At 45.4% G+C, this 23645-nt stretch overlaps 1 protein-coding gene across 1 annotated transcript; it reads left to right on the top strand.

Annotated features, from left to right (window-relative positions):
- Positions 1-6559: 6559 nt before the first annotated feature.
- On the top strand, positions 6560-18784 carry F3 (coagulation factor III, tissue factor). Its single transcript, XM_048352001.1, has 6 exons — positions 6560-6792; positions 7740-7845; positions 11561-11757; positions 14053-14231; positions 15230-15389; positions 16988-18784. The coding sequence occupies exons 1-6, from the start codon at positions 6693-6695 to the stop codon at positions 17119-17121; spliced, it is 876 nt and encodes a 291-aa protein (XP_048207958.1). The 5' UTR covers positions 6560-6692; the 3' UTR covers positions 17122-18784.
- Positions 18785-23645: the final 4861 nt, after the last annotated feature.

Raw genomic sequence — 23645 nt, 5'->3', positions numbered from 1 at the left:
TTGTGACAGGATAAATTTTCTTTCTTTGTAGTTCCTTTGGAACTATGAATTGCTGCAGTATACTAACTTCAAGGGTAATAGCTTAGGATGACAATTACAACTAGTCACACATTGTAACCATGATTCCTATATGGAAGTAACTTCACTTACTAGAGACTTACTTCCTGACTTAAGAAGAACCGGTGTAATAAGCTAGAATATGTTTATCAAAGATAGCAGGTGATTGGATAGGTTAGAAGATCAAAATTTGAGGCAGCTGTGAACTATACTATTTTACAAAACATCAACACCTAAGTTTATAAGCAACAATGATGTCTAAACTGGCTTTTATATTGGTTACTTTACTAAATGTTTTCTTCACCTGAAGAATTTCATGCCTTGCTATTTATTTTCTACTGGGGGGGGGGGAGAGCGAGAGAGAGATAGAGAGATTTGTGTTGTGTTTCATGCCTTTTTTTGTAGGTAATTTCTGAGTTAAAGATACCCATTGGCAGGCTGATACACCTAAATCATTTTGTTTCGAGGAGGGGATGGAGCAACATTACTAAACATTGTTAAGCATTGTTAAAATGGTTTATATCCAACCTAAATGTGGACAGCAAATAATTGAAACCACTAAAACATTGACATAAGTAGGAATGATATATACAATAGGGAAGGAACTTCTCATTTTATTCTGTGCATCTAGAGTAGAAAGAATTGGGCATCTCCTCATATTTGTTGAATGAATTCATTTCTATGCACCAAATTTGGTGCATATATCAGAAGCAGTAAGAGATGTGAAGAATTCAGAGATGTTTGCAGAAAGTGCTATTATAAACAGTTTCAAGGCATGTGTTATATTCATAAGAACACAGACTAAAAGTTTTAATTCTAAGTGACTTGTTACTAAAATTATATTTACTCTTTGCATTTATGATCTATTTTGTCACCACTATATGTAGATAACTGCTAACTGATGATCAAAATTAAAGTTGACAGATAACTTGATAAATTGCATGCTGAAAAAAAAATACTAACCCTTGTCTAAGGCTTGAACAAGAAGATTTTTCTCTAAAAATTATATTTTTTAAAATTAGAACCCTGGTGACCATATGTTAGCTTATTCAGTACAGCTTCCTATAAGCTGCTCAAACAGTGAGCAGAAATATTTTTGAACGACCAGGATAACAGATTTTCAACTATTTAATTCTGGTCTAAATGTAAATTGTTGGATAGCACCTAAGTATTTTCACAAAAGTGCATGATCATAAGAGCCAATTTTTCCATGACTAATTCCACCCTGCAGATGTTTCTTCGGTTCTGCTGAGTCACTGTCTTCCAGGACTCTCTGTTCCTACTCTCAACTCCCTCTGGCCCTTTTTCATAATCTGCTGTCTACCTGACTTTTAAGGAAAATGGTTTCAACTGCTATTTTTGCTGTTTTATATGCATATAATAGGGTTTTTTTTAAGTACTCCCAATTTTACCTATTACTATAAATCCTATCCTGGAGAGATAGACATTTAAGAGAGTTTTTAAAATGTCATTTATGTCTTTTTATGCAAGGAATGCTGTCAATAGCCCCCATGCACATCACATGGCTGAGTATATTCTGAATCATTCTACCATACAGTCTTTCAAAAGCTGCAATTCCCAGGCTTCTGCATTTGGTTTCTGCTCTTCTTCTCCTCCCCACTCCCCCTCCCCCTCCCCCTCCGCCTCCCCCTCCCCCTCCCCCCCTCCCTCCTCCCTCTTCCCCCTCCCCCTCCCCCTCCTCTTCTTCCTCCTCCTCCATCATGGGGCTTGAACTCTGGGCCTGGGTCCTGTCTCTGAGCACTTCTGCTCAAGGCTAGAACTCTACCACTTGAGCCACAGTGCCACCTCTGTTTTTTTTTTTTTTTTTTTTTGCCAGTCCTGGGGCTTGGACTCTGGGCCTGAGCACTGTCCCTGGCTTCTTTTTGCTCAAGGCTAGCACTCTGCCACTTGAGCCACAGCGCCACTTCTGGCCATTTTCTGTGTATGTGGTGCTGGGGAATTGAACCCAGGGCCACATGTATACGAGGCAAGCACCCTTGCCACTAGGCCATATCCCCAGCTCCCCACCTCTGGTTTTAAGACTCTCATGGACTTTCCTGCCGGAGCTAACTTTAATCTGTGATCCTCAGATCTCAGCTTCCTGAGTAGCTAGGGTTACAGGTGTGAGCCACCAGTGCCCAGCTGACGACCTCTCTTCTTTTAAAAAAAAAAAATTCTTTATTGTCAAAGTGGTGTACAGAGGGGTTACAGTTTCATACCTCAAGGCGTATATTTTTTATCCAACTTGTTACCTCCTCACTCATTTTCCCTTAGCCTTCCCCCCGCCCCCTTCCCTCCACCCCATGACTTGTACAGTTGGTTTATAGCATATAGTTGGGCTTTTTTGGCCAGTCCTGGGGCTTGAACTCAGGGCCTGAGCATTGTCCTGGCTTCTTTTTGCTCAAGGCTAGCACTCTACTACTTGAACCACAGTGCCACTTCTGGCCTTTTCTATATATGTTGTGCTGAGGAATCGAACCTAGGGCTTCATGCATACAAGACATGCACTCTTGCCACATATTTCCAGCCCTACAGCATATAGTTTTTTAAGTATTGCTGTTGCATTGGTTTGTCTTTTATCCTTTGTCTCTCAATTTTGGTATTCCCTTTCCCTTCCCTGGTTCCAATACACATATATACAATATCCAGGGTACCAAAATCATCCTGGCTGCAGGAAGGATGGCGGATCATGGCTTGCAGTACTGAAGCTTGCTGTCAAAGTGAAGTCTTTCCATTCACATTGGACTTGTATTTCCTTAGCTATCTGAGCATTATGGAGCCCTCGCTGCCAGGTCTTTTGACAGAAGAAAATTTCAGGGATAGAGTTCACCTTTTGAACATCAACAAAATTGTTTGGCTGCTTGTACAGTTACATATGGTGTTCATTGATTCTAATTCAATGAAGTCCTTACTATGTGTTTGAAATCATGAGAAATGTAAAGAAAAAAAACAAGCCAACAACAATCCTCCCCAACAAGCTCAATGGGGAAGGTGTACAAGCACACCATCAAGTTCCTGGGGAAGCTGAATTTGTAAAATGGTAAGCAAGTGCTATAAAAGTGCAAAGAGAAGTTTGAAATGGAGCCCCACCATTTGTAGACTACTCATCAACCAGGGTGTATCTCTGGCTATCACAATGAGAACTTGAACCTTCTTCATGTCTCCATCTGTGCCTGCTTCAAGGAATAACCCTATCAGATATTTCTGCCTAAAACCAGAGTCCTCCAAATTGCAAGTATCTTCTTTATTAACTACAGAAACATTGTGAGTGCCTGTGGATAGATAAATTAATCATTCAATTAATGGGACTATGATTCAGTCTTCCTTGTGTGCATTGGGAATAGAAGAAAACATAGTAACAGAAGGAAAGCCCCGGAATCACACGGTTGGCTCAGTGAGAGTTCTCTCGGGCTAGCTGGCCTCGGGGTCCTCATCTGAAACTATTACCTGTGAAGTCTCTTTATCCCTCTGCATCCTAAGACTTACTCAGAAAGCCAAATTCATAGCTTAGTAACTTTCAAACCTCTCAACCTACAAGGTAAATCCGAGCTCCACTTTACTGAGGAGAGTTAAAAAAAAAAAGTATAAGATAGCTGGAGTCTGAGATACAAGGATGGAGGTTCAAAGCCATTCTAGGCAGAAAAGTCTGTGAGCTTGTGTCCAATTAACCAAAAGCAAAAAGCCAGAAGTGGAGGTATGGCTCGAGTGTAGAGTGCTAGCCGTGAGCCAATAACCGAACAGGAACATGCGGCCATGGGGGCCAAGCCTCATTACAAGCACAAAAATAGATATAGGTAGGTAGGTAAACAGACAGATAGATATAAATGATAAGGGTAGGGAATAAGTTGAACCATCAGTCTGCTCCTGTTAGTAACTATCAACAGTGAAATTATAGGAAATAACTTTTGCAGGTGGTAACTAGCATTTGATCTAGAAGTCATCTGGTCACAATCTGCTTAGTTGGGGAAAACTTTGCTATAAGATACTAACTATGGCCAGTTTTATCCCTCTTTCTTCAGTCTTCTTTTCCCCAAAGTTAAACAGAGTAAGTTTATTTGAAAATGAAAGGAAAGCCTGAAAACAAAGTAGCAAGACTCTGTTCACAAAGAAGCCTCCAAAAAGAATCTGTTTCAGTCTTGAAGAATGTCATTTAGTATTTACTCAGACATCTGTACAGATACTCTACACATTCATCTTTTCCCTGCCTATCTTCTTTAGTGGATATTCAAAATAATTATTCCCCTCATTTAATCATCTTTTACCACTTTTTACATAACCTATTCTCTTATCAAATGGATGATCCTGGCATTGCTTAAAGCGATCTCTATATGATTTTAGAGCAGTGGATGTAAATGGAATTAACTCTGAGGTAGTGATGATTTCTTAGGTCTTGGGAACTTGGTTGAAGTACAGTAATCTCTCTTTAGCTACATTCAGCTCCAGAGAGCACAGCATCACCTCCCAGGTGGAGCTGAAGATCTGCTAGGGAACATGACTCAAGCCAGAGTCTGCAAAAGGAAAATTGCAGGCTTGGTTTTGCAAATAGAAATGTTGTGGGTTTTAGAGCTGGGAGAGGACTCAAAGAGGAAACCAGTTGTTGTTTTTTTTTTTTTAAAGCATAGCTTTCCGCTTCTAGGACATATTGCAAAGGCTTGCTGGTTCAATTTGGACACAGGAAGAAAACAAAATCAAGGAGCTTCTTTCATTTAAAATGAATATTATAGTGGTATGGCTCAGCACATTATGTGGAAGTGTGTGTATAGTGTGATCTGAAACTTCATCTCTCCAACCATCTAATAGGCATCTACAGAGAAGAAAGAGGAGGAAAAGGAAGAGGAAAAGGAAGAAATTAATGGTGGGAGATACCCTGATATGACAGTGTACAATACCACACAATAGGATAATTAACTTCCTCACACCTGACCACTTCACAGCAAAGCCCAGAAAGGAAACCAGAAAATAACTCAGAAAAACCAAAGCCTCAAATTAGTGGGCTGGGCTGTGGCCGTGTGGTAGAGGTGTGCTTAGCATGTGGAAGCAACTCATTTCAATTCCCAATGCAGGGGTAGGAATAGAAAGGAAAAAGAAAAGGGAGAGGGAGAATGTAGCCACAAATCCAGTTCTATTTCTTTTTCAATTTCATTTTTGATTTCTCTGCCCTTGGATAGAACTTCCTTGGACCCATAGATGTCTTCTCTAATGTGAGAACCTTCCTTTCTGGAAGCTCAGGGCACAGAAGTCATGCTAGAAGTCTCTCAGAGGCAATGGGTCAGGATCTAGGCTGCCCCTCCCATTCCTGCTGCACCATGTGGGCAAGGGTTGTTTTGTGTGATTGATTATACAAAGGGGTTTTGATTTAACATATACATTTAAAGTGTGCAATAGATCTTGATCAGTCATCCTTGCTTTTGTTCTCCCCTTCCCACCTTCCCTTCCCTACCAGTCAAGTTTTTGTCCCATTTTTCACATCTGCACAAGGAGGCCATCACTGTGGCTGCCCACCATTCCTCTTCTTCCCCTCTTTGTAAGTCTTTACCCCTGCGTGGGGTGTGTGTGTGTGTGTGTGTGTGTGTGTGTGTGTGTGTGTGTGTGAGAGAGAGAGAGAGAGAGAGAGAGAGAGAATGAGAGAGAGAGAGAGAGAGAGAGTACTGGGGCTTGAACTCAGGGCCTGGGCACTGTCTCTTAGTTTTTTCGTTCAGCTCCACTCTGGCTTTTTTTGCTGATTAATTGGAGATCAGAGTGTCATAAACTTCCCCGCCCTGGCTGGCTTCGTACCTCGATTCTCACATTTCAGCTTCCTAAGAAGCTTGGATTACAGACGTGAGCCCCCAGGCCCCCAGCATTGTATCAGCTTCTTGATATTGGTTTTCTCAGACTTGATTATTCCGAGTTTGCACTATGGGCACTCTCGTGTGAATCTTAGAGGGCAGGCCCTGCCTGCACCACCTGGGGTGGGCAGGGGTATTGGGGGGAGGGACAACTTGCCCACTCCCTGCCCACCTCCCGTGCCCAACCCCGCCGTGATGTGTACGGGGTCTTCCACTGCTCAGAGCCCCAACTTCACACCACGTTTCGCCCTGGCCGTCTCCTCCCTGGTCAGGCCAGCGCTGCCTCCTGGTGGCCACGCAGCCCGGTCGCAGCCGGCGCCTCCTCGCTCCTTCTTCTTCCCGTAGACCTGCGGGCCACGTCGGGGACTGGCGTCCGTGTCCCCAACACCTGGGCGCGCCCGCGCGTTTGAATCACGCGTGAGTCAACCCTGCGGGGTCCCTGGGTTTCCTTGGGGCAGGGGCGGGACGGGGGTGTGGAAGGGCCTGGGGCCATCCACCTCCGCCCAGGGTGACCAGGCTGGGACCGGGAGGCGGGGAGGCCGGGAGGGGACGGGGGCGGGGCAGGGCCGCGAGGGGCGGGGCGGGGCGCCCGGGAACGGGAGGTGGGAGGAGCCTCGGGGAGGCGGGAGGCGCCCTCGGGGGGCGGTGCGGGGCCCAGAGGCGCGGGCGTCCTCGCGGCCCTTCATAACGCGCCCCGCGCGGGCTCGGGCACAATCGGGGCTCCCCGCACTCCCGCATCTCCTCCGATTGCTCCAGGCGCCCGCATCCGCAGCGGAGCCCACAGGACCTCGCCGCCAGCCCTGGGACATGGAAGTCTCCGCCCGGCCCCGGCTCCCGCACCCCGAGATCGCCGTCCCGCGGACGCTGCTCCTTGGCTGGGTCCTTGCCCAGGTGGCTGGGGCTGCGGGTGAGTGACAACATCCCTGAAAACTCGGGGCTCTTTGGGGTGACAGTGGCCTTCCCTGGTTCTCGGGGGACCTCGGGGCGACCCCTCCCGCGCCCCTCACCCGGCCGGGTTGGACTGGACTGGAGTTGAGGAGGTCGCTCGCCCCAGACCCCGCTGCCCTGGAGGTGTTGGCCCGTGCTCCCACCATGGGCGCAGAAAATTATTTCTGGCTCCGGGTTTAACTGGAGAAAGAACTTGCGTGAGTGGCGACCTTGGAGCTGGGGGTCGAGGGCGGCCGTTGTTTCAGATTTCGATAGAAGCGACCCGGTTGTGGATGAACCGGAATGGACTAGGTGGGGACTGAGGAACACCTGGGTGCTGGCCGCAGGAGGCCTTAATTATAAGGCAGCCCTCACCAAATACATCTCTCGGCGTGACAGGCCCTGTGCGCCGCACGTCCACTCTGCGCCCAGTGGCATTTGAGGACAGACTTTCTAGATAAAAGTGGAGACGCTCAAAATGGTTGCGTTTTCGTTTGTATGCGTGCCTAACTCTCCTCACAACATGTGAGGTCTGCACTTTCCTAATTCAGGCAGACCTGGACCCCTAGCCCATGAATGGCTCTTTGGGGTGTGCGCAGGCCAAGGTTTAACAGGGATTTCAAGGCCCTTGCCTGTTTTCCAGGATGATAAGGTGGAAATCTGGGCCCAGAAACTATTGGAAGATCTCTCTCTGTCTCTGTCTCTCTCTGTCTCTCTCTGTCTCTCTCTCTCTCTCTCTCTCTCTCTCTCTCTCTCTCTCTCTCTCTCTCTCTCTCTCTCTCTCTCTCTCTCATTTAGTAGCAGTTATTGTGATTAAGAAAAAGAAGTGGATGGTGGTAGAGATTGGGAAGGTGTTTTATACAGCCAGCACAAGGTCATGGAGTGGGAGGTGCGTGTTAATAATAGCTGTTTCTCTGTCCTTCCAAGGCACCCTTGATAAAGCATATAATTTAACTTGGAAATCAACTAATTTCAAGACAATTTTGGAGTGGGAACCCAAACCCATCAATCATGTCTACACTGTTCAGATAAGGTAAGCTAGGTCCAAAATTAAACACACACACACACACACACACACACACACACACACACACACACGGGGAGAGAGAATATTTAAGTTTTTGACATTCCTCTTCTGGGCTGAATAGATGTCTGCAAGGGTGTTAATTAAATCAGGTTTGGTAGCAGGTGATGAAGAAAAGGGAATTCATGGTAATCTGCTGGCCTGTGTTGTATTCTGACAAGCTGGTAACATTTCTGGACCTTAAACTGAAGCTGTCTTTGGAATCAATAGGAAGATTGATGAATGGACTGTAGGTGTGGAGAGGTGAGCAGGCATTTCTAGTGTGCCACAGGCTCAGTGACTAAGATCAGCCTGTGTCTTCATGTGGCTGTTAACTGTCTAGTCTGTGAGCCCCATATAACAGGAGGAGGGGATGAATTCCAAGGCATGGGCTACCTTGAAGCAGTGTTTGATTCATTAATCTCTGGACTCCATGAATCAAAATTTGGTTGCATACTTAGTCTTGGAGAAGGACAACTTCTGAGTCACCGAGGCACAGAAAAAGAGCCATTGTGTCCACAATTGTCTGGGGCTGCCTGGCCCTTTTAAAGTCTGATTGACAGCTCTTCGCAGGAGCCAGTAATTCGGCATAGTCAATCATAATGTCCAGGGTGCAGCACATGTTTCCAAGATGGTTTTCACAATTGGCAAATTTGCAATTTCTGAGATGCTTAAGGAGTCTCAGTTAAGTTTTTAAGAAATAGAGGACAGCTAATGTGGAAATTATTTTAACAGTAATGGTATAAAGACACAGTGTGTCCCTGGCAGTAAAGGTGTTTTGCCTTTATGTTTTGTTGTTTTACTTGTGTCAAGGCTTTTATAGCATTAGAATTGTAGCTCCTAGGTATGCGGACAATTCTTTTAGATGGACAGTGTTTTCAAAATGAACTCCATGTCAATTGCCAAACGCACAGAGAAGAGAACTTGGTTGTGTGCATCCATGTATAGATATGTATGTATGTATGTATATGTATATAGAGTCAGTGTGTGTGTGCATTGTGTGTGTGTTTGTACATGTGTGTGTGAGGGGAGGGGAAGTTCATAGCCCAAAATAATGACTACAATTATGGTCAGACTTGTCAGTTCACATTCTTACTAGTTAAGAGTTAGTTATGAAATTTCTCTGTTACAAACCTGAAGTTTACCTTAAGATAGTGAAATTACATATGAGAAAGACTAAGTATGTGAAAACACCTACAAGTATATTTCTGATTCATATCTATGAAACAGAGGCCTTTACTAACTCCAAGTTCTGGAGCTGTTTAAGATTGTCCTTATTTAAATGAGCCTGCTTCTGATTTGCAAACATGAGAATGGAGGGTGCAGCTTGGAGAGGTGAATGCTGATCGCCAGCGCCCAGCCAGCTGGGCTTGAGCTGGCCAGCATAGGAGTATGTAACCACTGCTGAGACTCACCTGTACTCCCCAGAGTACAGGCTCCTAGCAGTCATTTTTTTTCAGATGAGGAAAGTGATGTTCTGAAAAGTGAGGGATTTATGCCACCTCTTACTGGTAGTGAGAGCCCTGGAGGCCTGGGACTGAGGTACCCATGTGTCCTGCACTGTCACCTTGAGAAGCTCTGCTAGTCCAGGGGCTCCAAAGCTGGGAGGAAGGGAATCTTTGCCCACCACCTCTCTCACTGGGCCTCCTTACCTCTCTGTTTCCCTCCCTCAAGGAAATAGCTTAACTACTCTCCCATGCCAAAGCTTGGCTCCTGGCACTGGTCTGGCCAAGGGCAGCACTTACTGAAGCCCACCCCCCCCACCTTGGGAAACTGATCTTAGTGGGTGTTGGGGACACGCTGGTATCTTAGGTCTGAATGGCTCCATCAGGATGCTCTGAACTCTAAAGTGAAATTTCAAAGGCTTCCAGAAAGTAGCCTTAGTGCTACATTAGTGCCCATCTCTTCTCTGTTGAAATGTCTGAGTGAATTGTCAAGTTTGGGGGTTTGCAGTGCCTGCAGGAACCTCAAAGACATTTTAATGAATGCAGAGGCTCTCATGGGAGCATTGCCCTTCATCACCTGTTGGCACAGGATCAGGATAACATGGGCTCTTGTGCTAAATTTTGTCATAGAGTGCATGGTCCTGGTTGTGAGCTCGAGGCACCAGAGCCCACATCCCTTGCGCTCGTCCTCATCTGAGCCCATCTAGCTGAATCCTGCTTGCCATGGTGACAAGAAAGTCATTACATTCCCCGTTGCTTTTTGACATGGAGAGTGTGCATGGGTCATTCTGGACCCAAATAGCCTCTCTGCTTATCACAGACAAAATATGAAATAAGCCAAAATATCCCAATATCAATCTGTGGGTTTTAGGATAAAGAATGAACATATCCAGATTCTTTCAGACTGGCTCTTCAGGTCAGAGTTTCACAGCCACGTTTATTGATGGCTCTAGTGTGTGGATTTTAGCAATTAGATCTATATGGTGAGAACAATATATTGTCTATCTGTAAAGGTACCGCCTCACACATGGGCAAACCCTAAAGCCCTGCTGCTAGGTATCAAGGAAGCCTGAGTCAGGACCACTCCTACAAAAGAACTCACAGAGCTCTTCAGTGTCGGGGCGGGGTGGTGGGGGGGTAGTGTGCCAGGACAGGCAAGGAACAGCCAAGGAGAGAGATCAGTGCCAAGCAAGGTGAGCTGCAGACACCTGGAGAAAACAGGGTGGCATCTGCCTTGAATGATGGGTGGGGCTCTGGCAGACCTATGTAGACGGGCAGAGTAGTGACTTCTGTCACTTAGTGAGTGTGGGAGGGAAAATGCCTGTGAGGGGACAATAATACTTGACCTGTGATTGTTTGGGTCCTTTAGAAGAATTTCATTTTCAAGAATTGTTTAAATCATTTCCTCTTCAATGATGTTTTAGAAAGAAAGACATGGTCGACACCTAGTGTTTTACAGCTAGTTGTAATCCCAGACATGGGAGAGGGAGACAGGAGAATCAAAGTCCATGGCCAGCCTCTAAAACATCTAAAGCAAAAAAAAAAAAAATTGCTAGGAATGTGGCTTAGGTGGTAGAGTATACCTCCCTAGCAGGAACAAGGCCCTGAATTTAAACTCCATGTCACTAGATATAGACATGTATATACATACATACATATATATCCAATATTTTCTTGGAAGAATTATAGCAAATGAAGTAACATGTATAAAGGGCCCAGTATTATACCTAGAATATAGAAGCATTAATAAATGATTAGTAACCACACCAATAATGGTCATGATAGAATATGATTATACATAGGCTATGGTATGTGGTAGGCTTTGTTACTACCTACTTACATAACCTATAGAATGTGATGGAACAAACTAACTTAACTAATACAATATAATGAATATGCAGACTGTAATAAATAATTGGGACTTGATGGAAAACTGTTTTCTTCCAATACTCTTGACAAGCACCTCCATTTTGAGAGGGATATTTAATGAAAGCACAGACACAGAGGTCAAACAGCTGTTTGGCCCCAAGTCCAGGTGTGGTTTTTTGTTTGTTTGTTTGTTCATTTTTTGATCAAGTTAACCAATCTCACTTTGTAAGACTGGGGATAAAGGCAGAGCTGGCCGGGGTTGCTTCGTGGCTCAGCCTCCTCAGGGTTGGTAGGTGAGGATGCTGGGAGCTGGTGTCCTGTGGGAAACACAGCACTACATTCCATTCCTCTTGCTTCCTTCCTTTCTCCAGCTCTGGATTTGGAGACTGGAAAAACAAATGCTTCTCCACAAGGAGCACGGAGTGTGATGTTACGGATGAGATTGTCCAGGACATCTACCAGACATATGAGGCCCGGGTCCTGTCTCACCTGCCCAGGAACTTAAATACAGATTCCATTGGGGAACCTCCCTCGGCAAACTCTCCAAAGTTTATACCTTACCTGGACAGTAAGTAACTCGGGTTGTGATAGTTTCCTTCTTGTTCTAAGCTTCTGAATATCTTTGCACCTTGTGAGTCCTGCCCTGTGGGCCACTCAGTTTAAAAATAAAGATTTTGTAAGTATTTATTAGTGTATGTGTGTATGTATGCGTATGGATAAACACCTCTCTCTCTCTCTCTCTCTCTCTCTCTCTCTCTCTCTCTCTCTCTCTCTCTCTCTCTCTCTCTCTCTCTTTCTCTGAACTTGGCAAGAGCCACAGCCCACCTCCCTCACTCCAGCTGTGGCAGGAGGGTCACAGAAGGTGAACACTAAGTTCATAACCATGGCGTCACCAAGTCCCTCTTCTCTCTTGGCCTGTACCTCCATCCTTACTCATGATCGGCTGAATGTGTGAGGCATGACGAGGGGTGGAGGGGTGGAATCACCAAGGCTGAGGCTGGGGCTTTTCCTCCGGATATGCTGTCAGGATAGATCACATCCTGAAGGCTTGGATCTTCAGGAATCCTAGTTAAGGGTTTCCCCCAATCAGCATGAACGCCTGGGAAAGCCCATAAGCTTGCAATTCAGCTTTTCTTTAGTAAATTATATGTGAGTCCCATTGTATGCCAGCACCTGTCAGCTCTCAACTCTCCTCCTTCATGCTGGTTTTGAAAGTAGAGGCTTCTTTCCCCCTCTCCTTTGCCCTTGTGAGCTGCCCAGGGATCTAATAACAAGATCTCCTACCAAATACAGTGATTCAGGTGTCACCACTATGGTTCAAAACTAGATACTTCATAAATACTTGCAGCATATTAAGAAGGCCTGAGGGCTGGTCATGATGACACATACTGGAGTTGCAGCTATACGGAGGATCAAAGTTTGAGGACAGCCTAGAAAAAAAAAAGGTGAGGCCCTATCTTTTAGCAAACTGGGCCTGGTAGTATGTACCTGTGGCCCCAGGTCCTCAGACAGTGGAAGTAGGAGAATCTCCAATCTAAGGCCTGCCCCAGGCAAAAAGCAAGACCCACCTGAAAATGAAGTCCAAAGGGCTGGGGCATGGCTCAAGTGGTAGAGACCTGCCTGGTAAGTAAGAGTCCTTGAGTTCAAAACCTGGTATTACCATAAAGAAACTAAAGTCAGCTTTTCTTCTGAGGCCTACTGGCTAGAGTGAAGGAATGACACCCTGGGTTTTACTGGGTGACACTCAGACCACCCTATGGCACAGGACAGTTTCTCCAGGTCATGATGGTGATAAAATGGGTGAGAAACAGTTCTTGAGTTTCTGTAATTCAGCTCAAATCCTGTATTGTTCACGACAGTATTTTCTAGGGATTTTGTGTAAACACGCACATCCGTGCACTTCACCCAGGGGCTGGCATACAAGGGCTGTTAAATGACTAGAGTTGTTTTTTCTAACATTTGACCAAAGCACATGAGATGATTAAGCTCTTGCTGAAATCAAGCAGTTAAAACTGAGCCTTTGTTGTATCCTGGACATTTCCTGGGTCGTGCAAGAAATGGGCCCCTTTCTTGCACAGCCCAGGAAATGGTGTACTGTACCTAAACAAGGAATCTTGCACAACCGGGCTGGTTCAGCTTAGGAGTCATAACCACATAGGCCATAGACCTGAAATACAGTGATTGCTGTAAGTGTAAAATATGGACCGAATCTTGAAAAAAATGTTAAAATATCTTCACCAGTGCTTCTGCAGATTACCTGTTAAAATGATGATATTCCAGATGCATTCGAGCATGAAAATTAACTTTACTGGCTCCTTTTTGTTTTCCCCTTGCTTGCTTAGATCCTGGTTTCTTTTTCTCAGTACTGGGATTTGAACTCAGAGCTTTGAGTTTGCCAGCGAAGTGCATTACTTACATATGAACCACGCCTCCAGCCCTTGTAGCTTTCAGGTTATTTTTCAGATAAGATATCACTGTTTGCCTGAGGCTGGCTCCAGACTACGATCCTCCTATTTACGGCCTCTCTCCCACATATCTGGGATAATGCAAATATACCTCCACATTTGGTTAAGATGGAGTCTTGCTTTTTGTTGCCAACACTAGCCTCAACCACTATCTCTGGATCTCTACCTCTATACCTGGCCTTTTTTACTTTTTCTTCTGTGCCTAGAATGACATTTAACATGTCCCCCTTTGGCTGGCACTGGTGGGGACTGTCTTACGACTCCACTGTGGGGTCATCAGAGTGACGGCGCCCACCAGCTTTATATGAGAGGCAATGCAGTTCACTGTGATTACTGAATGAGGTTTTACTCTGCCAAGAATTTTTCGATTCCACCCAAACTCTTTTTCTAAATTTCAGCAAAACTTGGGCAGCCAACAATACAGAGTTTTGAACAAGTTGGAACAAAACTGAATGTGACAGTGCAAGACACACATACGTTAGTCAGAAGCAATGGCACGTTTCTAAGTGTACGTGATGTTTTTGGCAAAGACCTAAGTTATACGCTTTATTATTGGAAAGCCTCAAGTACAGGAAAGGTAAGAATTTTTTCTATTTTTTTAATGTCTTGTTTTAAATGGTAGATTCTTGATTCCACAGCCCACTTTTTTCCCCATTCTAATCTGACAGAACGGGGTGTGGGGCTTAGAGGGTGGGAGCAGTGAGGGGAGAGGGGGGGTCTCCCCATGACTCTCAGCTGCCTGCAACTTAGGGCCCCAAGTCTCAGCCAGGGTCTGGACCACATCATCTTTGAGATCCGGTCAACTCTTACAGGAGATATCTCTCTTATGGATCCCTAAGGCAAATTTTACTTTCCTTTAATTCTTAAAAATAAAGTTTGTGTGGCCAGACACTAGTGGCCCACGCCTGTAATACTAGCTACTCAAGAGGCTGAGATCTGAGGATTGCAGTTTGAAGCAAACCTGGACAGCAAAGTCTGGAGGCTCTTAGCTCCAATAAACTACCCAGAAAAGACCAGAAGTGGTGCTGTGGCTCAAGTGGTAGAGCAGTAGCCTTGAGCAAAAGAAGCTCAAGGACAGTGCCCAGACCCTGAGTTCAAGCCTGAGGACTAGCACAAAAATAAAATAAAATAAAATGTGGGGTGTGTGTGTGTGTGTGTGTGTGTATGTGTGAGTGATATGCTAGAGATGGTGTGTATATGAGAGAAAGAAAGATTGAGGGAGAAAGAGATGCTGGAGATGGTTGCTCAAGATCCTGCATGCTAGACAAGTTCTCTACCAGTGAACTATGTCCCCAGCCCTCAAACATAATTGAATTTCTGTTCAATGATTGGCCCTTCCCACCCTCCCATCCTACAGAGGTGTCTTAAAGGGGCTGAATATGTGTGTACACTGAGCTCTGCCAGCCTTGGCCATGGCATCCATGGCAGGTACATGGCTAGCGGATCCGCCGAGCTGCTTGTGATTGCTCACAGCTCTGCACGGAGCTCTGCTTCCATCTACGTCTCGACTCCAATAGCAGTTCAATAGAGAGAAAGAATTTAAGGCTGAATTAAGAATTCCTTATCTTTTCATAGAAAACAGCCAAGACAAACACTAATGAATTTCTGGTTGATGTGGATAAAGGAAAAGGCTACTGCTTCAGCGTTCAAGCTGTGGTTCTATCCCGAAAAGTCAACCCAAAGAGTCCAGAAAGCGTCTTTGAGTGTACCAGCCCAGAGAAGGGCGCCTTCAGAGGTCAGTGGCTCTGCCTGTCATCGGCCCAGGCGTTCTGGGCGCCCCGCTGCCCGGCTGATGATGCCCTGGTTTTGTTTAAGCAGCTGCCTTGGGAACTGTAGAGTTTGCTTGGGTTCTCTTTGGAGGCAGTCATGATTGTGCATTTCCAGGACATCTACCACGTGCTAGTCTCTCTCCCATGGAGTCCTGGAGAAGCAGAGTATGTTTAGGATTTAGCATTCAGCAGCATTGCTCTGGCATCTGTTCCTACTATGTTCTGCCCCCAGTGAGTGGTTTCTGAAGCAGCTGCAGGGTGCGCCACGGTGGGCTGTTGCCACAGGTTATTTGCGCATGTGCTCCCAGACACTGCAGCTCTGACCTCCACAGCTGGGCCTGAGGCTGGAAGCCTGTGTGCAGCCCTTCAGGCTTTCCTGCAAAGTGCTCTGAGTATTTGGGGGGAACAAGAGTCAGAGATTAGTAATGGTGACCTAGATCCTTGTTAAGAGGTTTTAAAATCCAAACATCCTTCGAATGTTCTCTCCAGCTATTGTTTTTACAGAAGGCTCTCTCTCCCTCAGGGCCTGCCTGCCTGGGTCAGCCTTTCCCACTCTTCACATTGGCTCTGGCCAACAACCAGTGGCTCATACCTATCATCCTGGCTACTCAGAAGGCTGAGATCTGAGGTTGCAGTTTGAGGCCTCTTGAGACTCCTATCTCCAATTAAACAGCAAGAAACAAACAAACCAAAAATCACCCTGAAAGTGGAAGTGTGGCTCAGGTGGTAGATCACTAACCTTCAGCAGAAAAGCCAAGCGAGAGAGTTAGGACCTGAGTTCAAGCCTCAGTACTGACACAAGAATAAAATAAAATTTTTAGCTAGGCACCAGTGAGCCGGTGGCTCACACCTGTCATCCTAGCTACTGAAGAGGCTGAGATCGGAGGGTCACCATTGAGGCCAACTAGGGCAGGAACATCCATGAGACTCTTATCTCCAATTAATCACTGAAAAAGAGGGATAGAGTGATAGTCTTGAGCAAAAGGAGCTCAGGGACAACACCCAGGCCCAGAGTTCAAACCCAAAGACTGGCAAAAAAAATTTTTTTTAATTAATTTTGTTTAAAAGCCCTGCTCTAATTCCACTACCTCTGCCTTTGTAGGCAGTCGGGTTCTGCTTCTCCTGTCTGCCAAAATGTGTCCCCACAGGGCATTTGCCAGGCCACCCCTTTCAGGAAGCCACTTTACCTGCCAGTTACTGTCCCTTCTTTACTTGGGTCCTGGGGGCACCTCTTGGTCATCTTGTCCTATTATCCTGTCCAGATGGCTGTGTTTTACCATGTGCTCCCATCAGTTCCTCTCCCCACAGCCACGTATGTCTTTTCTCATCTACCGACGTCACTATGTGGCCTCTTTAATGCTTGAGCCATGGTCAATTCCTCTCCGACATCTAGGCTCTGACAAATTCTTTCCTCATCTATGTTTGGTGGGAAGTGGAAGAAAGAATTTTCTAACTGCGCAAAATAAAACCCGAGATGATGTAATATGGGCTCATGTCCTGAGTTCTGCACACTGATCCATGGGATTCAAGTCTCCAAGCTAACGTGGTGCCTTTCATTTTGCAGAAATGCTCATCGTGGGAGCAGTGGTCATTACGGCGGTCATCTTGATCGTGGTCCTGTCTGTCTCCCTGTACAAGTGCAGGAGAAGCCGGCGGGGGAGGAGTGGGAAGGAGAACTCACCACTCAACGTGGCATAGAGAAAGTGTGGGCCACACTGCACCTGCTTCTCAGCACTGGGGCCAGGAATGTGTGAGACTGTAGGATATACAGAAACACAAGAAGGATTTGGGTGTGAGTAGAATATATGAAACACAATGAGGACTGGAGAGTGTGAAGGCCCTGGGCTTCACAGATGTCCTTCTGTGACCTGTTCACTACAGTCAGCATTCTGATCTTGACAACAGTGGTAGTCATTTTGCAATGTAACCAACGGTACAGCTCACCCTGACACGGTTGTCACTTTTACTTTAACACTATGGCAGCTCTTGCAGAGATTGTGCCTTCAACAGTCTATTCCGAACTCCAGGCGTCCATGTGAAAGACATGCATGGGAGACATCCTGGGTGGACCTGCCAGGGAGTGTTTTGAGAAACTGGCTTCAAAGACTACGGGGAAATGAAGTGGAAAGTGGGTAGAATTTTCTAGCATCCATATTTTTGTAACGTGGTGTTTAGGTTTGGGGTTTTGTTTTCCCCTTGGAAGTTGAAAGCAATTGTCAGGCTTTAGTATTGGACTATTGTAGGGGATCTCTACTTTGGGCACTTTTATGATATACATCACAATTTAGCACTTTAACTGACTGAAGTGGTGTTGATCAACTTTTGACAGCTAATTATATTTTTATAAGATTATTATTCCAAAGAAACTACAGAGTTTATGATTTAAGGTACTTATAGGTTGTATGGTTAACAATGTATATATTTATATAATTTTTAAATGGTTTTGTATATGGGAATATTCTATTTATATAGGTGTTATTTGTATATATGGAGATAATTTATTTAATATACTTTTATATAAAAGGTGTCTGGGAATTGAAGTGATCGTATTTATTGTGTCTTGTCTTTATTATTTATGGTTTGGTTTTTGCACTGGTCAGCTCTGCTGCAGTAAGTAATAATCCTGAAGCTTTCACTGCCCTATGACATTTCTTCATCTTTCACTTGTGCTACACTTTGGTAACTGTCAGTTAAATCTAGCTGTGAGAAGAAACAATCTTTTCCATCTAATTCAAATGTCTCCAGCTTGTAACCAGCCATCATTGTGTACTGATATTTTCTGGCACTGATATTTCCTGGTACTATTTGTAACTGTCATCGGTGGTGTTTGTAACCAGCCATGCCAAGGGTATGAGTTCTTACCAATGGAGTGAAAACATAGGGTGGGAACTTTCCACTGACTATCAACCTCCAGCTTTCACCATTCCCAGCCCCCTTGGCAGCCTCTGCGAAGAGAAGAATGTATGCCTTTGCCTCCCAAAAGACAGCCCCTCTCCCCAGCAGGGACCTTTCAGTGATGATTCGAACTTTCTTAAATTACCCTGTCATCACCCTGATAACCAATAAAGAAAATGTGAGCCTGACTCCTTAGCAACAAGGGACAACATCATCCCTTGGGCTAGGATAAAAACCAAGCAGACCACTCCGCCCCGTGTGCCTGCCTAGCTCGGGGGAGAGTGTCAGATCACCCTTGTGTACAGAAGTAAATTGCCTGGGTGAAATCACCTGTCTCATGTGTCAGTTCATTTTCTGACACCAGAGCGTTGTGTGTTTCCCACATAGCTCCTCACAGTGCCTTCACATTGCAAGACCCCAAACCAAGCACAAGTCTCTCTTTGGATTGGGGCTGAGAGAAAACCAAACATCTGCTAAAAACAGGCAGCAGCGAGCTTCAAGCTTGAAGTCATGTCTTTAAACTCCTGCAGTGCACCAGTCCATTGTCATCTCTGCACACACACACAAGCCAGTGACAATCCTTTGCCCACCGGGAGACACCACAAGCCCCATGGCAGTGGCAGGGCTGAAGTCTTTCAGGAAAGGAAGAAAATGAATGCAATCTATTGCTGCCTTAGGGGGCTCACCCCATGGGGAGTAAGTTTAAATTATGGATGAAGAAAACGAGGGAAATTTTTTCCTCTAGATTGGATTAGGAAAGGAAATGCGCAGGGTGAGCTTTCTGTAGTGAAGCCCCTTGTGGACAAGGATGGCATCTAGCTGCACTGGCACTACTCTAGGAGGCTGTGCATCTGCACCCAGCCATGAGGCCTCCGCGCTGATGCAGAGAAGTCTTGTGCTGTCACCTATAGAAAAAAAAAGATCCTAAATGAGATGAAGATGAGGTTTTGGCACCTAGATGGGCCAAACAACTGCTCTGGCTTCCCATTTAGGAAAACCACCTGTACCTGGAGGTGGTCCCACCTGCACACCAAGCAAGCCTTCCAATGAGCAGAGACTCAGCTCAGCCTCCATTTGCTAGTGTGTGCCCAATCCATCTTGTGCCTTTGCACCAAAGAACTCTTAAGCGATTAATGAGAATGGTACATGTGAAAGATTTGATGGAACAAACATTATATCCTAAGGAAGAATGAACAAAACAAAATTTTGATGCCTCTAAAAAATGATAGCCTAGAAGGGGGAGAAGGGGAAGAGAAGCTATTTGGGAGAAATGAAGAACAAACCAGTGGTCTAGTAAATTGGTTGGTTTTATTTGTGGTAATAAACAGCAGCAATGCTGGAGTGGTCAAATTTTCTGTACTATTGAAGAAGGGAGTACATTTGCTACAGAGTGCACGCCCATCCTCAGAGGGCATGCTACCAAGTTCCTGCTCACGTGAAGCTAGGTGTTCAGGATAAAGAGCTTAATGCACCATATAAGGGGCAGAGCCACAGGAATGGGTTCTGACTCGGCATCTCCCTGCCAGGAATAATCACAGCATTATGTAATTCCCCGGCTTCATAATCTAAGGAATTTGAATTATCCCACTAAAAGTTTTGGCAGAGTGGAATCAGGTCTGGGTACTAGTGAAGTCTCTTAGCTGTTTACACAGAGGCTGAACAGCAAGGGTCCGAAAGTATCCACATAGTGGATGTTAACAACCTCCACCGGCCACACCTCACCTTAACACTGACAGGGAACAGCTGCTAAAATCAACTCTGATTAAATCCACACTGGAGCAAAGAACCATTTTGGTGACCAGAAACTACCACCCTCTAGTGGACCAAATTATACTTCACTACTGGGCTTGGAATGGACCCTTACCTAAACTGCCAATTGGTAGTGCTTTCATGCTTTATATCTCTTTTCCATCTTAAATATAAGGAAATCCACATTTTAGTCCAGTTACAGATGATGGCCCATAATCTAAGTACCTGCCTTGATGTTCTCTATCCAATGGTGAATAAACTTGTTCCCCATGTTCTTCTTACATGTTCTAGGACATGTGCATCTAGCAGGTGTTACATTCCTTCAGTGTTGCCCCGGAAGGCATATTTTTGTTATTATGTAAAGTGACTTCAGTTCATTCAAATAGTTTGAATATACTAGCCTCCCTTCCTACACCCCTTTCTTCTCAAGTGGGGAGGCAGGTAATTCTGGCTTTGTTCGTCATCATATTCCTTCTTCTTAGATGGCTATGGTTACATGGCTATGTCTAAGAAGAAAGAGTCTTAAGACTTCTCTGGAACTGTGAGATCCTTCTTTCCTTCCTTCCTCCCTCCCTCCCTCTCTTCTTCCCTCCCTTCCTTCTTTTCTTTTATGCCAGTAGTGAATCTTGGACTCAGGGCCTGGGCACTGTCTCTTAGCTTTTCACTTGAGCCAAAGCTCCACATCTAGTGTTTTTACTAGTTAATTGGAGATAAGAGTCTCACTGACTTTCCTGCTTATGCTGGCTTTGAACCTTGGTCCCCAGATCTGAGTAGCTAGGATTATAGGCATGAATCACCCATGCCTACCTTCTTTCTTGATAAACCTAAGAAACACATGATCCTAAGAACTGTAAGCAGTCTCCTTGAGACCACCCAGCCAGGAAGCCAGCCTTCAATGGAGCTGACCTATTACAGACAGTGAAGATAAATAGAAACAAGCTAATCTTTGGTAATGCCACCAAACGGCTAGATCAAGTCTTACTCCAAATCCTAGCATGGACTTTTCATTAGACAAAATACAACTAATTGCTTAAGTCAGCTTGAGTCATGCTCTCTATTTCTTGTCAAAAAGCAATCTAACTGATGGTATATAAATATTGACAATGGAAGATAAATATAAAGGAAGAAGGTGACTGTAATGTAAACTTACAATGGCAAATACTATTTTCATGATTTCTCAACTACTACTTCATAACTTTGCCCCTGAAGACTATCCTCTTTCCAGACTGTAATTTTCTCCTTTATTATTCAGTTGTGCCTCTCAGAATACAAATATATATATATATATGTATATATATATATATGCACACACACATATATATATAAAGGCTTTATAGAACCCCTCATTTGAATTTTCCTCTCTTCCTACTCCCTCTTGGACACTATTCTCTTTAACTTGTAAAAGTTGGAGTCCATAAGCACTTGAGCCCATTCTCCATCTACACAACCCTGGGCAGTGTTTACATAGCTCTCAGGCTGATGTGTGCTAATGTCTCACAGGTGTGTTAGACTCAACCTCTTTCTCAAACCTGAGTGGCATTATCCATCCAACTCCACACCTCTACTCCACCTCAAACAGGCATCTCAATCTCAATACACCTGAAGAGAATATTCAGCTTTGCCCCATTCTGAAACCTGTTTCTCCCCAGTCTTTCCTATTTCAATAAATGACAGCATCACTGGTTCAAAAACAAACCCTGAGTGTCCTCATTGGATTCTGTTTTCCAGATTTCCTTCAACCCATCATCAAAGTTTGCCAGGAAAATCTTTAAAATATAGCTCAGCTCCTAGTCACCACCTTCTTTGCTGTCCCTCTGCTTCAAACCACTCTTACCTCCTGCTGGATTATAGCAGTAGTCTACTCAATGGCTTGCTGGCTCTGGAGTTGATTCCCTGCCATCCATCTTCCTCTCAATAGTAAGAGGATTCCTTTAAAAATATAAATTTGAGGGCTGGGAATATGGTCTAGTGGTAAAGTGCTTGCCTCGTATACCTGAAGCCCTGGGTTCGATTCCTCAGCATCACATATATAGAAAGAGCCAGAAGTGGCACTGTGGCTCAAGTGGCAGAGTGCTAGCCTTGAGCAAAAAGAAGCCAGGGACAGGGCCCAGGCACTGAGTTCAAGCTCCAGGACTGGCAAGAAAACAAAACAAAAAATATAAATTCTGAAGCCTGGCACCAGTGGCTCACGCCAGTAATCCTAGCTACTCAGGAGGGTGAGATCTGAGGATCATGATTCAAAGCCATCCCAGGCAGGAAAGTCCATGAGACATCTCCAATAAACTACTCAGAAAAGCCAGAAATGGTGATGTGGCTCAGGTGGTAGAGTGCAGCCTTGAGCACAAAAAGGCTCAGGGACAGAGCTCAAGCTCTGAGTTCAAGCCCCAGGACTGGCAATGTTTGTGTGTGTGTGTACGTACATATATGTATATATATTATGCGATCTCAGTATATGACTAGGGATGGGGTAGATTTTAATATAGCCAGTTGGTTAATGTTGGGCCCGCCCGCCCGGATGCCTTGCATCATAAGAGGCGGTTCTAGCTGGCCTCGCCTCCCAGCCTTGGGACTACGTGTAGCCAAGATGGCGCCTGGTGGTGAACCCGGAGGCGGTCCTGTGTGCTGTGATGTAGAATTAGGCCACCCTTAGGGAGGTCTCTGTGAGCTCCACCCTGATGGAGCTCAGGCGTCCAATCACAGCCCCTACGTAGGTGCATGCACCCCTCCCCTTCCGCCACCCTCTGACCCCTTTAAAAGAGCAGCTCATTGCCACCATTAAATGTGTCTTAGTGCTGACTGGCTCCCGGACTGTCTGTGTGTCCTCCATTGAGAGGGGAGCTAGGTGGCAGTCTGTCAGCCCTCTTTTCCTCTTCCTGGCCCATCCAGGTGGGGAGTGTGTTTTCTCGTCTCTCCTGCAGGACAGGAGTGCCCAGGAGGCTAGAAACCCCCAACAGGTTAAACTTTGTTTTCAGGATCTCTTCCATGGTCTGCTTCGAGAGATCTTTGCATATGGCAGCAGTGTCAGAAGGCCAGCATGGGTGGAGGTGATGTGACAAATGCAGAGATGCTGGTGGCAGATCCTATTTGCCCTAACTCTCCATCCTAGCTTTTTCCCGAACTCCTACCCCTGCTTATCAGTGGTGAGCAAGTGCCCGGTACCAAGTGCAGCAGGAGCAATATTCCCCAGGCTTTTCCACCAGCTCTGGGCGTCTACAGAGGGAATGACCACATTTTCTTCTTTGGGGATCCACAAAGGCTTCAAGAAAGAGGATGGTGCAACCCATAGGGACCCTTCTGTCCAAGGTCTCTGAGGGTTTCACAGTGGGGCATTCCATTTCTTGGGGGCTGCCCTGGGACCTTAAGGCTAAATGGCTCCTGCCAGCTGGTGAGCTGCCCAGCCCTGCACTATTTAGCCACTCACTCCCTGCTCAAGAACCAATGAGTCATAACGACTCCCCACATTAAAGGCCTCAACACCAGTACAAAAAATATACATAGCCCAAGCACACAGAATAACACATTTCCCCTTTCTACATGGCGATTTTTATCTAGGCTCCTTTCTGCTAGATAGTAGAAGC

The sequence above is a fragment of the Perognathus longimembris genome, chromosome 7, assembly GCF_023159225.1.
Source record: "Perognathus longimembris pacificus isolate PPM17 chromosome 7, ASM2315922v1, whole genome shotgun sequence".
Lineage (NCBI taxonomy): Eukaryota > Metazoa > Chordata > Mammalia > Rodentia > Heteromyidae > Perognathus > Perognathus longimembris.
The sequence above is the reverse complement of the archived record's forward strand: the minus strand, read 5'-3'. Positions and strand labels throughout refer to the sequence as shown.